General features: G+C 37.7%; 1 protein-coding gene across 1 annotated transcript in view; it reads right to left on the bottom strand.

Moving 5' to 3' along the window:
- The window catches only part of LOC306756299 (mannosyl-oligosaccharide 1,2-alpha-mannosidase IA), a gene marked incomplete at both ends in the record, with an annotated part of 194,272 nt that overhangs the window by 64,310 nt on the left and 111,549 nt on the right, over positions 1–18,413 (bottom strand). Inside the window, one exon of the mRNA XM_079241025.1 lies at positions 8,820–8,935. Coding sequence (XP_079097151.1) covers positions 8,820–8,935 — 116 coding nt within the window. The remainder of the gene's footprint in view (positions 1–8,819; positions 8,936–18,413) is intronic.

Genomic DNA, 18,413 nt, shown 5'->3' with positions numbered 1-18,413 from the left:
ATTTATTTATTTTTTAGAAAGTCTGCTAAGAAGCAGACTTAGTCCACCTACAACCATCAATCTCAGTCCCCTTGAAGTTGAACAAATACAGGAAACAGTATACAAAGTAAAATGCATTGTTGGTTCAGTGCATGGCTTTGTGAGTAAACAACCTAGCTTGTGTGTATAAAGGATAGTATGTAGCTCTGTATGGGAGAAATAGCTTGTTCAAAGCTCTGGTAGAAATATGTTCAACCCAAGAAGGCTAAGATGTAACCCAGCACTGTGTTTTGCTCTTGTGGTCGAAACGGAAGTGCATTGTCTTGGTCAACAGTAATTTTTAATACAGCGTTCAATCTGGCAGGAGTGAGACAACTATGTAAAAGCTCTGGTTTGTTTGAGTAATGCTGTATGAAGGTAGACATTTTGGAAGAATTAAACTGTGACCCTTAACTGTACCAAGTCAAGCAAACTGCTTTCACTGAGACACACAGCCATTAGGGGAAAAAAAAAAACTAAACTTTGTTTAGATTAACATGTAAAACTATTCGTAGGGATTTTAAATTCATGTTCATATTTAAATGTAAAATTGCTATTCTGTCCTCAAGTAAAAGCAGAATTGATGTAAGCATTTGCTAAATGAGCAGGCATAGAAGTTCACAGAGGACAAGATACATGCTGGTAAGTATCCATGGCGATGCAACACCCACTCAAAGTCATTTGCCCTCCAGGTTCAGAGACAGAATGTCAGCTTAGACTGACCTCGGCTCAGGGGTACGGTGTCTCTGCTGGACTATCTTCCAACAGTGTAAATGGCTGTTTTTTTGTTTTTTTTTTGTTAGATGCTACATGACTGGGAACAAGCCTCATTTAAAGCAGACAGAAGGTTAGCGAGGGTCATTAAACAACTCTTTGGAGGCAAACAAGGCACAAGGCCTCTTTTTCTTGTTTTTATACAAGAACAGGGATTTAGAAAACAACTCATCAGCCAATTAAAAACATGGTTTGACTTGGAGATGGCAAAAAATCTTCACGGATGTTAAAAAAGTATTTCTATCTTGTGTGCGCTTCATTGCAACAAGTATTTTAGGATAACATCTTGTGCAAACATTTTTTTCTTAATTATGGTTGAAAAAGATAAAAATAGCTCATTTATTTTTCTCCATTTCCATTTTGTGAGTGTGTTGTGGTTCTTTGCACACATACTGTGAAGTAGTTAAGGAGTAGCTGCCAAAAGTATTGTACAATTTGATCAAGCACTTATTCTTTGCTTAATTGTCACCAAACCTTTCCTTCACTATGAAACTGCATGTTGAGTGGGAGGTAAACTGCAGTGTTGTGTATCACCATACGATTTTCTATTAACGCTGAACTGAATGCAGTTTATAGACAAAAAAAAAAAAAAAAAAAGGAAAACCTGAACTCGTTGGATTATATGATGTCCTGTAGCAATCACTGCCTACATTTTCACTGCCGATAGCCAAGCTAACTACACACTAAGTTAAGTGCATTACACACTCTGGCATAAAAACTGCACAACATCTGTGCATATGATTACTCACGGTAATATTACGTACTGTCTGCAGAAGATTCAAGCAATAAAAATCAATCAATTCTACAGCAAGTTATATCTGCCTCCACATAAAAAAGCCAGAGCATAAACTTGTCAGATATTTATTCATCCCAAAGGGGGAAATTCATATTAACCAGCAGCTCACAAGCTCATGGTAAGATAAGAAATTAAAACAAAACAAGAATGTAATTTAAAGAGATGTGGAGTTGAAGCATCTATCCACTTTGAAAGGATATGTGCAAGTCTTTGCTCTTTTAAAAAATCATTAGGAAAGGGGAAGACCCCCTGCCAACAACAATTTTTTTTTCTTCTGTTTTAGGATGTTTGAGAGAAGAATTCTTCTGAAAACATAGGTCACAGTTTAAAGAGTGTACTCATTGCTTTGTTACAACTATCAGAGTCTACGTTTCAGCAGAAGAAAGCTCTCATCAAACAACCACTACACTAAATAAAAACAGGCAAAAATAAAGAAGTAAAAGCAAGACTAAAGCAGTTCCCTCACATGCACTGCACGAACACTGGGAACCTCATTTCCCAGCTGAGTAATGGAGTACTTTTGTGAATAGGTTTTGATATATCAAAGCATGTTTCAACTGAAGAGGAATCTGACTCAATCTTCTGAGGTAAAAACATGGTGGATACACGCTGACATAAAAGGATTATTGCAACGTGCTGAGTTTAAAAAAAAAAAAAAAAAGCTTCCATGCAGTTTTCTTTATAAAATGACTAAAGTGACCAATTTTTTTTAACATCTTTTTTTTTTTTTTTTTAAAAGACCTTATTATAAATTCAGGAGTAGAAATTCAATATTTCTCATTTACACATAACAGTGTAAATTCTTCTCTATAATCACTACAATGAGCATTTCAGGGGCAACGTAAAGTTCAGCGTGTGGTTGAAAAACTCTTAACACATGGAGGTGTTGAGGATTAAACCCCCATCTGGCAACCCCTTTCCCACATGAGCCACAGCTGTTCCTACCAGTGTTAATTAGAGCCACGAGTAACAGCATTCTCACTACTTCATAAAGCTCAATGAATTTGCTTCAAAACAAATAAAATCCAGATCTACCATCAGCATTTCAAATATTGTTTTTACCGTGTGTGCCTAAACTTTTTCCCCTTTTTCACCTTTCCATCTACAACAATGATGTCTGGCGAAAGAAACACTGATCACTCTTCATTACCCATCATACAACATTTACTGCTACTTGACCATATATGATCAGGGAAAGATATGCCCCTATGTCAAGATAAGCAAACCCTTGCTTTTTCTATACACCATATTCTTGCATTGACTTTATAAAAGATGCTGATGTTTTCACTCATTTTTGTTTTAAACATTATGTAAACTTTGTTATGTGGCATCATGTTGTTGTATAACCAACAGTACCTTATTTTTTGCTTGCTGTTTCATGCACATGTCATTTTTATTAAGAAACTAGGAAGTTCAACTCTCACCCCACTGTCTGTATTTCATGCACTTTACTCTGCTTACTGACAGCTTGTCAACATCTGCACTGCATGTTTAATAGCAGGAGGCAGGGCAGAAAAGCACAATGTGGCTTCTTTCTTTAGGCTCATTCAACAACACCCACAAGACCTCACAGTCGCTCATCTGGGTGTGGAGTTTTGAACCTGAATGTGCAAATTATCCAAACAATTTCCCACCCTGGGATTTCCAGCGTGGTTGTGTATCAGAAGTTCTTGTCAGCAGATGTCTCAAGTTTTGCTGAAGAAGCTTCATGAGAATCTTCAACAGATACACAGGGGGACCTTTTAATCTATAAACAACTGTAAAATCACAGTAGATCAGACTTTACTGAGAAGATGTGCACACTTCAGCTTCTGTTCAGGATCATTCAGTGTGACAGCACTTCAGCATTTTGTACACATCGGCGTACATCTGAGGTACAGCCTGCAGGTTAACATCACGACACACTCACATAAATAAAACAGATTATTTTTGTGCCTACTGAGAAGTCACTAGTGAGGAGACACACAGGAAATAAGTAAAGCAGCAACACAGGTTGTGTGCAGTTACATTAGACAGTAAACATTTCTCTGCTGGAGCACGGCGTGGCAGCAACTGTAAAGGGGATAAACCCCTTCTGTGCAAAAAACTAAAATAAATTCCACTATAAAGAATACAGCTGCAAGTGATGTAAACATGCAGACAACCAGAATCTAATGAATATCAGTTCAATTAATTACTGACATGTTGATTTTGTGTTGAACATAAAACATTTAAAGAGGTAAATAAAGCCAGTAGAGAAGTAACATTTTTTTCCCTATCAGTGACTAAATACTTTTAAAGCTCAGCAACAAAACATCAAGACAAAAATAAAACAGTCCTTTCTTCTTGTTTGGTATTTGATGTCTCAGGTTAAAATGAGTTTTGGACTGCTCCTTGTCAAAACTTTAAAATCTCCACCTTCTCAAACCTTGTCCCAACAATCTGCAGTCACTCAAAGTTGCTGCCACAAACAATGTGGGAAATCATAGCAAATGATGGCGACAGGTAGGAGCAGATTTAATGAGATATCAGTGTTTTCAGGCAGCTGCTTCCTCAGTAACCTGGCAGTTAATGGGAGGGATGGATCTCAAAAGGAACTGTGGAAAAAAATTACAACTTTGCAAGAAATCTCTAGGAGAGAAGCAATAGGTTTAATTAGAAACAAGTTCAATTAATTTTTTTTTTTTTTTTTTTAAATCATAACCTGTGACTATTTTTATTTTTCTAAAACAGGATTATGATCCAACTCAAAATCCATACCACATCAGGATGAGAGGTAAAAGGCTTTGCACAGCGCCCTGATATATAAGCATCACAGGAAAATCTGTAGACCGACGTCAGAGTATTACACTCTTATTACATGTGGTCACTAAAAATACCTCGTGTGTGTTGCCTATTCCCCCATTTTCCCATCTGATCCGCTTACACACAGCTTGGGTTCGGATTAAAACATCCATGAACTCCAGAGTCTTCTCAAAAGTTCATGACCATGAACAACAGATGTAATGTGAGTTTCCAGCCAATAAAAACGCACAACAGAACCATTGCTATTTTCTCAGTGATGCAATCCAAATAAAAAGGATCTAATTAAAAAGAAAAAATAAAGCTGCAACAGAAGCTTCGTGATCAGCAAGCAAAAATTAAACTAACCAGCAGATTTTAATCCTTAGTTTCCATCTTAGTATGTTGGATAAGGACATCGCAGGGTAGCGAGGACTTCTGCAGAAACTTTTCCAGGTGATGCAGTTTTGGCAGACCAGATAAAAAGGACACCTTGAGCTTTATGTGAGCAGATGTAAAGTTGGCTGCATTTATAATGAGGCAGCGAAAGCAGTGGTGACGTCACCTTGCACTCTTTCCAGTACAGAGAATGCAAACATCATGCATCAGCCTCAGGTGACTGCCTGGAAGTGATGTCTTCAGAAGTGCACATAATAGATGTGACCGTGCCATCAAGCAAGTCTGCAATGCAGGGTTTTAATGTTGGAATGTTACATCTTTTTATGGACATTTTCATCAAATATTAATTTAATTTACTTTATTTTTCATCTTCATAACCAATAAAGTTGTTGAAGAGTTCCCCTGAGAGGTAAAGTTAGCTGATGAGACCTCTTAACGGGTAAAGTGAGACTGTAGGTGAAGCGAGAGTAGGTGAGAGTCATAAAATTAGAAAGGTGATAAAGAGGGAATAGAATTCAATCTTACAGCCCTGATTAATCTTTTTATGTTACTCTTTCTTTAATGAGAAAAGGCCTGAGAAGCTGCTCGAGGGAAAATTATGTATCAGACCAAAAGAAGTTTCACTAACCAAACTCTCCATGGAATATTCTTAAAACAAAATTATGCTTAACATTTTATGGAATCAAAGCAAATACACCTTTTAAAGTCAAGAATCTCGGTCATGTTGATCTGCAATGCTTCTGCCATATACTGAGTCAGTCTTTGTGCAGCAACAGCTTGTGGAGGGATGTGACAGAAGCCAACCCTGGTGGAAACAGTCTTGTGCTGCTTTTGTTCTGATAACAGGCTCAGCCATCAGAATTGTCCAATCTGTCCGAGGAGCCGTCATCCAAAACCCCATGTTGTTTATGCTAAAGTCACATGGTCAAGATGCATCTCCAAGAATGCTTTTTTCTTTTTGTAAATTTGGCATTGCTTTAAACTTGTTGTTTCTGGCTTACTAAGCTAATATGGTGGCATTTTAAAGAGGAGGATTCAGCGGTTTTGCTTTGTTTTATTCGCACAGAGAAAAATTCTTCATTATGAGCCAAGACTGATGTCCAAGCCTTTTAGTGAGGAGAGAAAAGGCCAAAACCTGCTGCAAATACTGTCAAGTCTGAACACTTTAGCACTGTCCTTGTCTGTCATGTCCTCGTTTCACCGTTAACAAGGTATAGACAGGCTGTCACTATGTGTCGAGCTCTGGTTGACAGACAGGCCTGAGAAGATGAATGTCACTGCTGTGTGCCTCACTGCAACTGGTGACATTGTAATGTAATTAAGAAAAATGTCTGCAGTAAAATCTCTTCATGCTTCTCAACTCTCCTCTTCCTCATCCGTCATTATGCTCTTTGTGTGTGACTTTCATACAATAGCTTTACATGCAACTAATACAACGCTTTATGTCGTAAACGTGCAAAGTTTAAATATTCTCTCAACAGTGAAATACATCAATCAATGAAAAACAACCCTAAAATTCAAAAGGCACTACATCACCAGCCATATATTTGGAAATCTAATTTTATTTTGCGTTAGTTGTCTTCACTGTTTCAGTGTTGCCTCTTTTGCTGCCTGTTGGCCAGGTTGTCATTGTAAATGAGAACAGGTTTTGACTTAGTTATAAATTAAAGTTACAAATATCTGCATTTTGAAATATACTACACCAAAATTTCCAGAAAGGCAATCAGTTTACATTAGGATGCCACATTCAATCCTTAAAAATGGCATTGATCTGTCATAAATCGGATTTCTCATGCATAACTATTTATTTACCCAAAGAAAAGAGTCATTATTAAAAGTCAAGAAATGAAGGAAGCAACAGTGTGTCGAATGTGATTTAGTTACTTTTATGTAAAAATAAGAAATGATCTGGAGAAAACATACCTGTTCCAATTGTTTTAATAAGCCACCAATTGGGAAATTAATCTAATCTTAATGCTTATGGTTTCCAATAACAGAATGAGATTGAAATAAAACAGATATTCTGATGAGGACATGTAAACGTGCTGATGACTGTTTGCAATACTGTAAATCTGGCTGATCATTTTTAAAAGAAGATGACAGAAGCTCAAGTTTAGCCCCTGCAAAAAAGATGCTGTCGTTCTTTAAATCAATCTGACATACAATCAAATATTTCCAGACACCAAACAGCCCCTAACCCAAAACGTGCAAATTACTTGCCCTTAAGTATCTTAATATTTAGAGAATAAATTCAAACTGTCATTAATAAGTCTAGCCTGACGATAGAAGAGAATGTGGAAGTCACCCCCCTGGAGGCCGCCAACAAAGGCACAAGTAGGTGAAGATAATAGCTTGTGGCAGATGACGCCTGTGACGAGGTTCAATGCAAAGTGTAAATCTGTGTTTGCTGTCTTTATGACTGGTGACACTGTGGCTGTCTCCACTCAGGCAATGAAGGCTCCCAGAGCTCCGTTCAAAGTTAATGTTCATCTGCATTCACTAGGAGAACAACAAACTATATGTGCATTATGAGTGAAGTGGAAAAAAGGAAAGAAAAAACATACACTATGGCTTTCTTTGATGTGTGGGTGAAATTAACACTTAATGTGTAGCTCTTTATGACCCAAAAAACTAGCAGCAATCAAGACTGTGCTGATCTTGGTAGGATAAAAGCCCATCATAAAAGCACTGAAATGTGTTTTAGCTCCGATTATAAACTAGGGCTGCTCCCAAGTGGAATAAATATGTGTACACTGTTGTTGGGTTTAAAATATTCCAGCACAGTTTAGTGCCGGAGACCTCATGTGTACCATGCCACGCTTTTTAAACACAGCCAGGACTCATTTCTGTAAACCGAATTTACTGCCAACTTAGGCTTATTTTATCAGCATAAAAAGAAAAAAAGTTGAGCAATTTGACACCTTGTCAGAACATCCAGGGGTTTCTCACATTAATTTACAGTAACACACTGAACCGCGGTTGAGCTTCAAAGTTTTGTGTAATGATGCACCATTACAAACCACATTTTATGACTTGGCCTGAGAGGTGATCTTGCTCTCATGAAATGACCAACAAACTGTCTCACCAACTTGACTGTTTGTGGCAAACCATAAAAAACTCATGCTGGATGGCATTTTCACCAGCTTACACTCCATCCACTATGATATGAGACCTGGCAACCCTCAGCTGCTCCAGGCCCAGTCTCTACAGACTCTCTCAATGAAGGGGTCATGGCCCGTTTTGCCTCCTCTCTGGCACACTTTTTTCCCATCTAAAACATCCTTCACACTCTTCTTCCACCCTTTTTCTGGTATTTATCAAATTTTCTGCCTTACAAAAGCCTTTCAGCAAGCCAGCGAATCCCATCAGCTGGTAACACAGCATAGCCAGTGGCCACACAGGAAGCTGCTTTTGATTTTAGCTGAAGTGTCCTAAGCTTTGGGAAGTCATCAGACTCCGTGGACACAGTGGTGATGTTAGAGCACAAAAGCAAAGCTTAAAATCAATCCAGCACACACTGTGGCCACTGCTGAAAATGTCACTGTTTATGTAGATAGAACTGGTTGAGCTCCATGGTGGTCATTAGTCAGTAGAGTTTGAAACGATTGAAAGAATAAATATACACATTTACCAACTTAGTTCATGGGAGTTGACATCAAAAATAAGATATGCGGTTCCAAAACTTTACATGTACATAACGGGTTTCATCAAAGGGTGATTTTTCCACTGCGAGAAGGAAATAGGGAATTCTGGGAAGAAGATGGACTTGTTGTGGAAAGGATTTTTTCTCCTCTTGGCATTATGTCCAGATCAGGATAACATTTAGAGCGGACTTTTGCTGTCCAACATTTTACACACATTCATTCAGCCTATACACTATTTTTCTTCATTTTACCCTCATCAACTCTACTTCAACATGGATTGGGCCTTCACGTTACATTAACAGACAACCGCTTTGCCACCTGAGCCATAACTGCAGTTTGGTTTAGTCTTTTTCTTTTATACACAGATTCTAATAATCAATCAACTTTTTTTTTTTTTTTTAAAATAGAGGGAATAAAAAGATTCTTACAGAGTTTAGGTCCAGGCTGGTCTGCACCCACTCCTTGGCGTCATTATATTCTTCCATCAGTCCCATAATATACAGTGTGTCCAGTGAGTCGATGATGGATGCTCCTCTCAGACCGCCTGCAAAATGCAGAGAGAGAAAGACATTTTAAACAGAATGAGAGCTGAAGGAATCCAAGCAGAAAATCAGCACACTTCAAAAGCTAAACATGCAACCAGAGCCACCAGTCTGCAATAAATAACCAGCTACAACCTTTTCCGACTACTTTTTCACTCTAATTGCAACTATTTTTCACACACTTCAGGTTCCTGTTATGAATAGTCTTTAAAAGGATACACACATATTTCCTCACAAGCTTTATGGAGCCTGAAAGAGTTATTCACTGTAATCACCCCTCCTATCCTTACTGGTGAGGATACAAAAAAAAAAATCTTTCTTGGCTGACATTAAGACTTCAGTTGTGCTAATTAGCATAGTATTGATGGTTCTCCATTCCAGCTACAAACTTTGTAACCTTGGAAACAAGACAAGGGATTCTTACACCAGAAGGAGTAACTTTAACACCTGCTATAGATCAAAGATATGCTTACAGCAATCAATTCCTCTTATAAAATACATGTACAAGTACATGGCAACATCATTCATGTCCTTCTGAAGTGTATCACTGTGATACTAAGCTTTTTAATCTCTGACACTGCAGAGCAATCCACCCAGATATTGTTGGTTTGAAACATTTTTAAGGAGATTTTAAATCACAAAACACTGTAAGTACAGTGAATAACAAATAATTCTTGGAGGGTTGAACAATCACTGACATCTAACTCAAAAAATATTTAACAATTCAATGACAGCATAGAAACAAGAAAAACCAAATAAAAAGAAAATCCCTAACATGAACTAATTTTTTTAAATTATGGCAGTAATGCTGAATGATGACACAAACAAACATCTTTTTTGGAGCACACTTTAAAAGCATCTTTTCTCCCAGATTAAAAAGCATCTGCTAAGGAGCATCAGTCACAGTGACATGAAAGTCAAGTAATTTAAGAATCAGCCAGCAGAGGAGAAGAAAGAAGTGACACACTGATTGTTGCAGTCATTTAGCAGCTGCTACTGGATTACACCGAGTTGATGTGTTTTCTTCTTGAACTGTGTGTAAAATCTATCCATGTGTCTTAATGGCTACTGGGGGTGTGCAAGTGTCTGTCTTTAGGAATCTTATTTAAAGCTATTAATTTCTTTTCACAAACTAAATGGGAAATGCTCAGAGGTGTTGATTCCACACACATTTTAATTTTCACATGACCGGATATTATGCAAATGAAGCCCTACCTCACACAGACAGCTTGGCACAAAGGAAAAATAATCATTATCCCTAATGAATTACTGTACAATAGTTGAGGGCAAATCAGAGTTTGGAGGTTTAATAATGATAAAATAAAACTAGACTGGATAAAACCACTTGGAGGCTCAAGCTGTGGAGCTGAAAATGCAATACTGTGGAAACTGACCTGGTTAAATGAAAGAAGTGATGAAAAACCTCTGAGAAGAACCAACCCTACAGTAGATGGCTGGATTGATCTGACGCAACCGTTCCGCAACCTGGCACATCAAAGACTTTTATCTAGCATAACTTAAGACACAGAATATGCAGATGGTAACCATACCTTTGAGCAACAAACAGAAATTTGGAAAATCAAACAAGTCTCGTGAAATTTTCTGTTTTTTTTTCTTTCATTCTTTTATTACTGCAGTGTTAATGTATTGTTTAAAATCTTAGTGTATCCATTTTTGTCTTTACCATCTTGTATAAGAAACCGTTTGCACATTAAGATGAATAGACGATGATGATGAAGAGTGCAATTTAACCTCAAACCTTCAAAAACTTTTTTTTGTTTTTTGCATTTTTCTGCTTGTTATAAAGCAGGCATTCCTAGCTCCAGTTGTCAAGGGGCACAATCCTGCAGGTTTTCGATGTGTCCATGTTCCAACACTCAACTGCACAATGACTCAAACTAATCAGTCATTGTGCAGACCTGTTGGATCCATTTAATGGAAGCCAGGTTCGTTGGAACAAGGATATATCAAAAACCTGCAAGACGGCGACCCTCAAGGACAGACATTGGGCACCCCTATTATAAACCTTTAACTTTACGGTTTAGGTTAGCTGCAGTGCTACCACAGTAGCACACTGTAAAAACCTAAAACAAGTTGCAGATCAACAGGACTCATGATTGGTGATAAATGTAATTTCTGTTGATTGAGTCTACAAATCCCTCAAGAGTTGCCACAACACACATTACTAGTTACATTACATTGGAAAATAATGAACTGGTAGTGGATAGTTTTGTTTGGAAACTAATGAGTTCATCTCAGTTCGATCATGTGACTGCCAAAGTTAGATGAAGTGCATCCTTTCTAATCGGATCCAAAAAGCAGGCATTAAACTCTCCTACTGTCACTGTTAGGTCAGTTTCAATCAACTACTTGCCTCTTTTTATCCTCTTAGGGATTTTCATTCCTGTCAGAGTTCATACAATGGGTCAAGCTGTCTTTACTGTACTAGTAGCTGCACTTAACATTATAACCATGAGAACAAAGGACTATACTTCAATACTGACCTTTTATAGATCAACAGATGAGGTCAGCTAGGATGCCAAAGGCCATGAAGGATAGGAATCAATGACTTGGCTTCACTGAAAGAAGTGTGTCATGCATTTTGCCTAGAAATGTAACACCATTTTCAGTGAATTAACCAGATCTAGTCTGAAGCTTTCTAGGTCTGCTTAACTGCAGCACAACTAAATACACCTCTGCTACAGTACTCAGCACCAAATAAATTGGCCCAGTTGCTTTAATATGATCGTAGCTGTTACAGACGGCATATTCCCCCTCTGAACATCAATCTGTTTGTCTGATGCAGGTTCATCTTATATTGTCAGTAACAGAGCAGTGCTACCCCCCAGCTAGTCTTTATAACTCTACAGGACCATCTGCTCAGTTTGTAGAGCATGGGCTTGTGTACTAGATGTAACTTTCTCATTAAAAAAGTACTTTCCGTTTCCAGTACAGAGGAAGGAAATCAAGCATGTTTTTAGACATATTCCCTGTCAGGGCAGAGAAGGACACATTTCAGCTTGCTTACTGAGTCGTCTTATCTCCGTTTGATAACAAGAAGTGACAACAGAGGGAAGGGTGTAGAGGTAAATTCAATGTCCTCTGGATATCCCAACCCAGAAGTGGCTTTTTGTAGCTCCAGGCAAATTACAAAGAAGAAAATTCCATTTAAAAACAGCACCAAAGCCAGGAAGACTGATCGACTCAGAGGCCAAACAAAGCAGATCAATCCATCATTGTACACACCCCTTTTTTTTTTTTTTAAATTTCATGTAAAACAAATATACAAATAAGGACCCTAAGGGATCTTCTGAAGAAAGAGCAAAACAGTGTGTCATTTTGTTCATTTATGAAAACCCAAACACGATAAGAGGCACACATATCAGCACTCATGCATCCCAAAGTTTTTTTATAATACATCCCATTGAAAGCCAAGTCTGATTTAGTCTGGCAACACACATAATAACGAGAACTTTCTAATATGACTTACTTATTTGCTGATTACTGGATAAAGACTTGTGGCCAGTCCTGTAGTAATTCTATTAATAGCTTATTCTCCGGAAGTTAGGGTTTTGTTTTAATATGTTGTTCTCATCTCATCATGATCAGATGTTCCTGGACTCCTACTGCATAGCCCTGTGGTAACATTCAACAGCATCATGAAGCAGGACAACTTCTAACAGAGTGCAAAGCATTGTGAGGATGGTGTGTGAGAGTAAAAACTGTCCTAAAAAGAAATTAGTTAGTCTTAAATTTCTGCATTATTGCAGCACTTCCCATTTCTTTTCATTTAACACTTTATTTCACATCAAACTAAAAAAACAAACATTTTTTCTCAATTTTCTGTGTTACAAAAGTGACACTTCTAGCAGCGTCATAGCATCTAGGATTTTGTTTCAATGTTGCCCTTCAGCGTGTATTTCATACACTGAAGTGTATCAGACTGATGAAGCGTTACACTGTATTAAAGAGCAAAACAAAGAGGTCCTGACCAGATGACCATGTCACGAGCTGAGTCAAAATGAATAGATGCATATGAGAATTTAGTAGAAACAGAATACACACAAGTGTCATGGCAGGCTTCGGTGGGGGCATAACATCAATTTTTTCCGAGCAAACAAGTCAATGTAACCATTCCACAGCTGATAAATCCATTGTACAACACAAAGTACATGATGTGTGGCAAGCCAGTCCAGAAAAACTTCCATTCCAGTCTTTGTTATTCTATTGTTATTGTTTATTGTAAATATTACTTTCTGTGTTGATGTATTTTGAGTTTAATTAACTTGTCTACTGAATGTCAATTTAAAATAATGGAAAATATTAATCAGCTTTGAGTTTTCAAAGTAAAATTACTTTCAAACCAAAACCTTAAATCCGCTATTATTTCACCGTAATTTAGAGATAAATGGAAAAAAAAAAAAAAAAAAAAAGAATCACTGACCCATCTGAATGGGGCATCACGGGGGGTATTGACTCCCATTGGCTGCCTGATAAGACGAAAGGCTGTTGTCCCTGGTCTCTTGAAGCCTGTGTTTCATGGCTCCAGGGGGGCTCTAGTTGGGGCTTTCCTCTACTGTTTTCTGGGTGATATGTCGTCATCTCTGGTGGCAGCTGGTTTCCTGTTTCCTGGGCGCCCACTGGTCTACCTCTGATCTTAAAAGTGCTTCAGTCACATTTGCGCAATCACTGATCACAACTCATGCCTGATATTTACTAATCTGCATGCTGTTAAGTCACCTTGTTGTCCTGCGGATTTGATCACTGATAACTCCAGTAATGTTCATGTTTTTGTGTGTGCTGATGTGATGTTTTTGTTGTTGTGATTAATGATTCTTTTTAGGCCTATCTATCTTTGTATAGGTGCTCCTGAAGATTGTCAGCTTTGTTTTGCTCGAAGATTTTGCTTACAGTTTTCTGTTTCCTTGCAGGTGTAGCAGCTGGATGTCTTGATTTGATGCTCTAGCTTTGTATTTGGTGTATTCTTGTCTCCTTTTTGCTTTTTTCCCAATGATTTTTTTCTTCTTCTGTTTACTGTTTACTCCTGTTACAAATAGAAGGAAAAGAAATGTGCCCCCCCCCCTTAGGTCAGTTGTCAGGTCTAGCAATAATATATAAGATGTATAAAATATATAAAATTTAAGAATTTAAAAAATAATACTTGATCAACAAGACCGGCCTAATATTCTTAAAGCTTCATTTGGCAGAGCAAATTTGGTCGGTATGACACAGCAGCCAGACCGCCATTCTTCAGGTTATGATGCTGGACAGATTTAAAAAAAAAAAGAAAAAAGTATGTGTGTGTATGGTAGTCACACAGAATACATGAAAAGCCATTAGTGCAGCCCTGGTTGGTGGATTTTCATTTATCATAGCTGTCGCAGGCCAGTCAGCGTCAGTCAGTGGGGTTACATTGGACAGCCTGAGTCTACATGATCAATTACTTGCTGCAGTTTGTTTATTTCAGGATATTACAGGCTTCACGCCTGTTTTTTCTGTTATAAAATCCTTCGGAGGATGGTCCCGCGGCAACATTTCTGCTCTAATTTAATTTAGCCATCTCATATGGCTGCACACGTATACAATATACATGTACTGATAATTCTGATATGAAAGCCAATTTTCCCAGTAAATTCCACTTACTAAGTCAATTAAAAGTAGAATATTAGAAAATAGATAGATAAGAAGAATCAGATTTCAAAATGGAGTTGTTTTTCCTGCACACAAGGGGAAAGTCAAATTAAGGTTATAGGCTTCTCATTCTAGACATCAACTCACAGCACATAGCTGATGGAATGAAATATTAAAGATGGGGTCGGTATGTAAACCATATGTCAAAGTGAATTTAATTCGCACTAATTATGCTGCCCTGTTATTTGTGGTTCCCAGCATCCAATTATCAATCACAAGACCAATGAGGACCTTGTTAGTTCTAATGCTACCTGGCACCAGAGAGACGGGGTTAGCGAGCCGATGACTGTCTGCTGTTAATGATATCTAGGAGTTTGCTATGCCAGGCATAGACTCAGCACCGTGAATGAAGTGCGCCGAGGAAAAGACTCTGTAGTTGAGTGGACTTTTGATGAAGAGCACAAGCACAGCAACTGTAGGTAAGAAGAAAGTGGACTTAGAGGGAACAGGATTAAGCAGGGTTACAGAGCAGAACATGAAAAAGGTAGTGAGAAATAGGGAGTGATAAATGTCATGCCTGTCAATCTGGATGGGCTTCTTTGAGGGACTGGAAAAATCAACTGTGTGTCAGATAAGTAAAAAGAAAAAAAAATCAAATATTAAAGGAGTGTAGGCAATTAACCAGATGTTCATTTTAAATTTTTAATGTTGAATTTGACTCATTAGTGGTCTGTGAAAGCAAAGATGTGCCTCCTGCACAGTGGAAAGTCAGACTGAATAGGTTTATAGAGGTAGAAGGATTAAAGGATCACACACCCAGATTTTTTTTTTTTTTTCCCATCAAATGAACAATAGTTAACACTAGAGGAAATAAATGATAAATGTCTTCCTTAAAGTTGACCAAGCACATTTTCTAATGTAGTCATTAAGTTGCGATTAAATCGGTTTGCGCAACCTTGCCTTACTGGCATGTTGCTATCGGTTCACTGGACAAAGGCTGTAGCAACTTTCTCAAAAGCTCTACTACAAAAGAAGGTTTCTTCTCTGAAGAGAAAAGAGAGAAATAGCTGTACATACTTTTAATAGGTCAGAAGACATGACTGATTGGGATTTATTTTGTATGAGTATATGTATAATACATTGTATTTTTGGCTTAATCTGTCACACAATGTTTTCTTTTGGCTGAACCCTTCAGACAGTCTCCTTCTGACTGATGAACATATCACACCTTCCGCCAGAACTAATGTCGATTGGAGACAAACATGAAAATTTCCATTTGAAATACAAAGTTGTTTTCAGTGTTTACAGTACTGTAGATTTCTGGATAGATCAAATCTGTTATGATGAAAGATTTTTATAGACATTTTACTGTCAACTAATCACACTGATTTGTTGTATTGCTATAAAATTACACAAAAATGCAGTTTCTTTTAAAGCACAATACATAAGAATTACTTCAGTAATCCCAGAGGGACATTGTAAGATGAGACAGTATGGAGGGAATATATGATTATAATGTATATATTCAGTCCAGTTAGAGAGCTATTATGACCCTTTTCCACTAGCACCTGGCCCAGCCTGACACCATTCCTCCTGGTTTGTAGGTGTTTCCATCGGGATGTTTCGGGCCAAACCTGCATATTTAGCACCTGCTGTTGGCTGTGAGGCTGCAGAGTTTGGCTTAAAATTTGACATGTACAGTTTGCAGGCCACATTTGGCCAGAATTGGAAATCAGGGTGCGTCGACTCTCATAACAACTTTGGGTCATAACAGGCAGCAGCACATTGGCTTATCGACCAACAGCGTTCTCTGGATCTGGTAATGGAAACTTCTCCTGATTACAAGCCATGGACCGAGCAGCAGGTAAAGCGTAAACTCGATGTACTCCATTGTTGTGCTGTGTGTGTTGCAAACATATGACTTCATGATGCTTATGAGCAACCCAGCCCACACCGAGGGTGCCTCAAGTTGTGCTGGAAACAATGGAAACCAGGTTGTGCAGTGATACCTGAAATAGGGCAGGGCTTGGTAGTTGCCATCATCAGTGAACCAGCACTTTGATTTTGTTTTAAATTAGAACTTTAAATTTAAAAAATTAAATTATATTAAAAAAAAAAAAAAAAAAACACAAATGTAAAAAAATGTATTAAAAAAATATTTAAATTTAAAATCTTTAAATTTTGAATTATTAATTGTTCATGGTTGGTCTGTTGTGGTCATACAGTTAGAAATGCAGATTTAAAGTCTGCAAGGACACTTAGGAGAAATAGTTTAAGAGCTCAACTCCATCATGTCTGGCGTTATTATTATTAGAGCTGCAGAAAACAACACATGTCCAACATATGTAGGAAATCTTATATGTGTATGGAAAATTTCTGGCTATAGAGCAAATTTTTTTTCCTTCACTAGATATATTAGCTTTAAAAACTGTGAGCCCTCTCAGCTTCTTTTACAACATATACTCAGAATGAGAAGCTGTTTAGATTTTCTCGGACGTGCAGTTTGTTGCTAAAAGATGTGATGCTGCACAACATTTAACATACAGTAAACACCTGCTTTGTCCACTTTTTAAAATGTGGAGCTGGAATCAAACATAAATCCAGCATATAAAGTCAAACTAAATAAAAGAGATTTCTTCTATTTTAAACATCAGATTTAAGGCCTTTCAAGTCGGCTGTAAAATCCTTCATTGTAGATTTGATCCCAGCCCACCTCCATGATGTACAGCAAGTACGAAGGACAAATCCCACTGATTAACACTGGATAGATGATCAGTACTTTACACAACACTTCATTCAAGAGCTTCATTTAACATCTGAATCTTCACTTTTATAGAATGAACTTTTTTTTTTCTTTTCTTGACTAAACTTAAAGATTTAATTGCCAAACAATTATTTTCAATAACTAAAAAATATAATGTTAAGTTATAATGAAAGCTGGAAAATCATTAAGACAGCAGTGAATTCTGGCAGCCTTGGAGCTACAAACCACTCGTCACACAAGCTTTTCATGATATCTTTTGGTTGTAATTCCTTTGACAAGAAGAAAGGGCTTATTAAAAAAGCATATTGAACACCAGGTGACAGCCATGGACAAGGATGTTGGAGAGGTCTGTTTACTGAGCCACATTGTTGGAATCATAAGGCTGAGGAAACAAGCCCAGTTTCAAGAAGCGTACATGGCTGTGTAGCATTTCACACACTGATGTAGCACCATTGTCCAGACAAGTGCAGAGGCAGATAAAGACAAGAAGACATAGGCTCAGAGAAGGAGCACAGCTCCCAATGAAGAAGCAAAAACACCACGCAAGCTGCAGGACCGCTGACATGCAACATGCTATGAGCTCATCCTGTTTTTTGAAGAGTCTGTGACAAAGTTATTTTATTGTCGTATTTATCTCCCTTTTGTTTTATTCTCTTGAGTTGCTTTGGCTGAATATGTACAGCACTTTGTTTCACGTGTGGTTGCTTTAAAAAGCTTTATATATAAAGTTGAGTTGAATTTAGCTGAGCTGCACGAGGGATGTTGAATCCATTTAGCATTTCAGTCATTGCTCGCTCGGTGGTGTTTTTTATGTAATTAGCTGCAGTTTCAAGCTTTCCAGGTTTTAAAGATTTCACAAGATTTTTAATCAGCAAATGGAGCTGTCATAGTTTTGATGCCCTTAATTATAAAAACTTAGTTTCCACATTACTTATTCCTTTTTGTTCCGTTCTCCACAAAGTGCACAGTGCCTCAGTCAGTCAAAGTATTGACTTTAAGCTGTTTATCATTTTATATAAAGGGACCTCACAATCATTAGTTAGACTATGTAGTCAGTGCTGTGCATCAAGATAGATAAGATGAAT

The sequence above is a fragment of the Telmatherina bonti genome, assembly GCF_933228915.1.
Source record: "Telmatherina bonti genome assembly, chromosome: 5".
Classification (NCBI taxonomy): Eukaryota; Metazoa; Chordata; class Actinopteri; order Atheriniformes; family Telmatherinidae; genus Telmatherina; species Telmatherina bonti.
The sequence above is the reverse complement of the archived record's forward strand: the minus strand, read 5'-3'. Positions and strand labels throughout refer to the sequence as shown.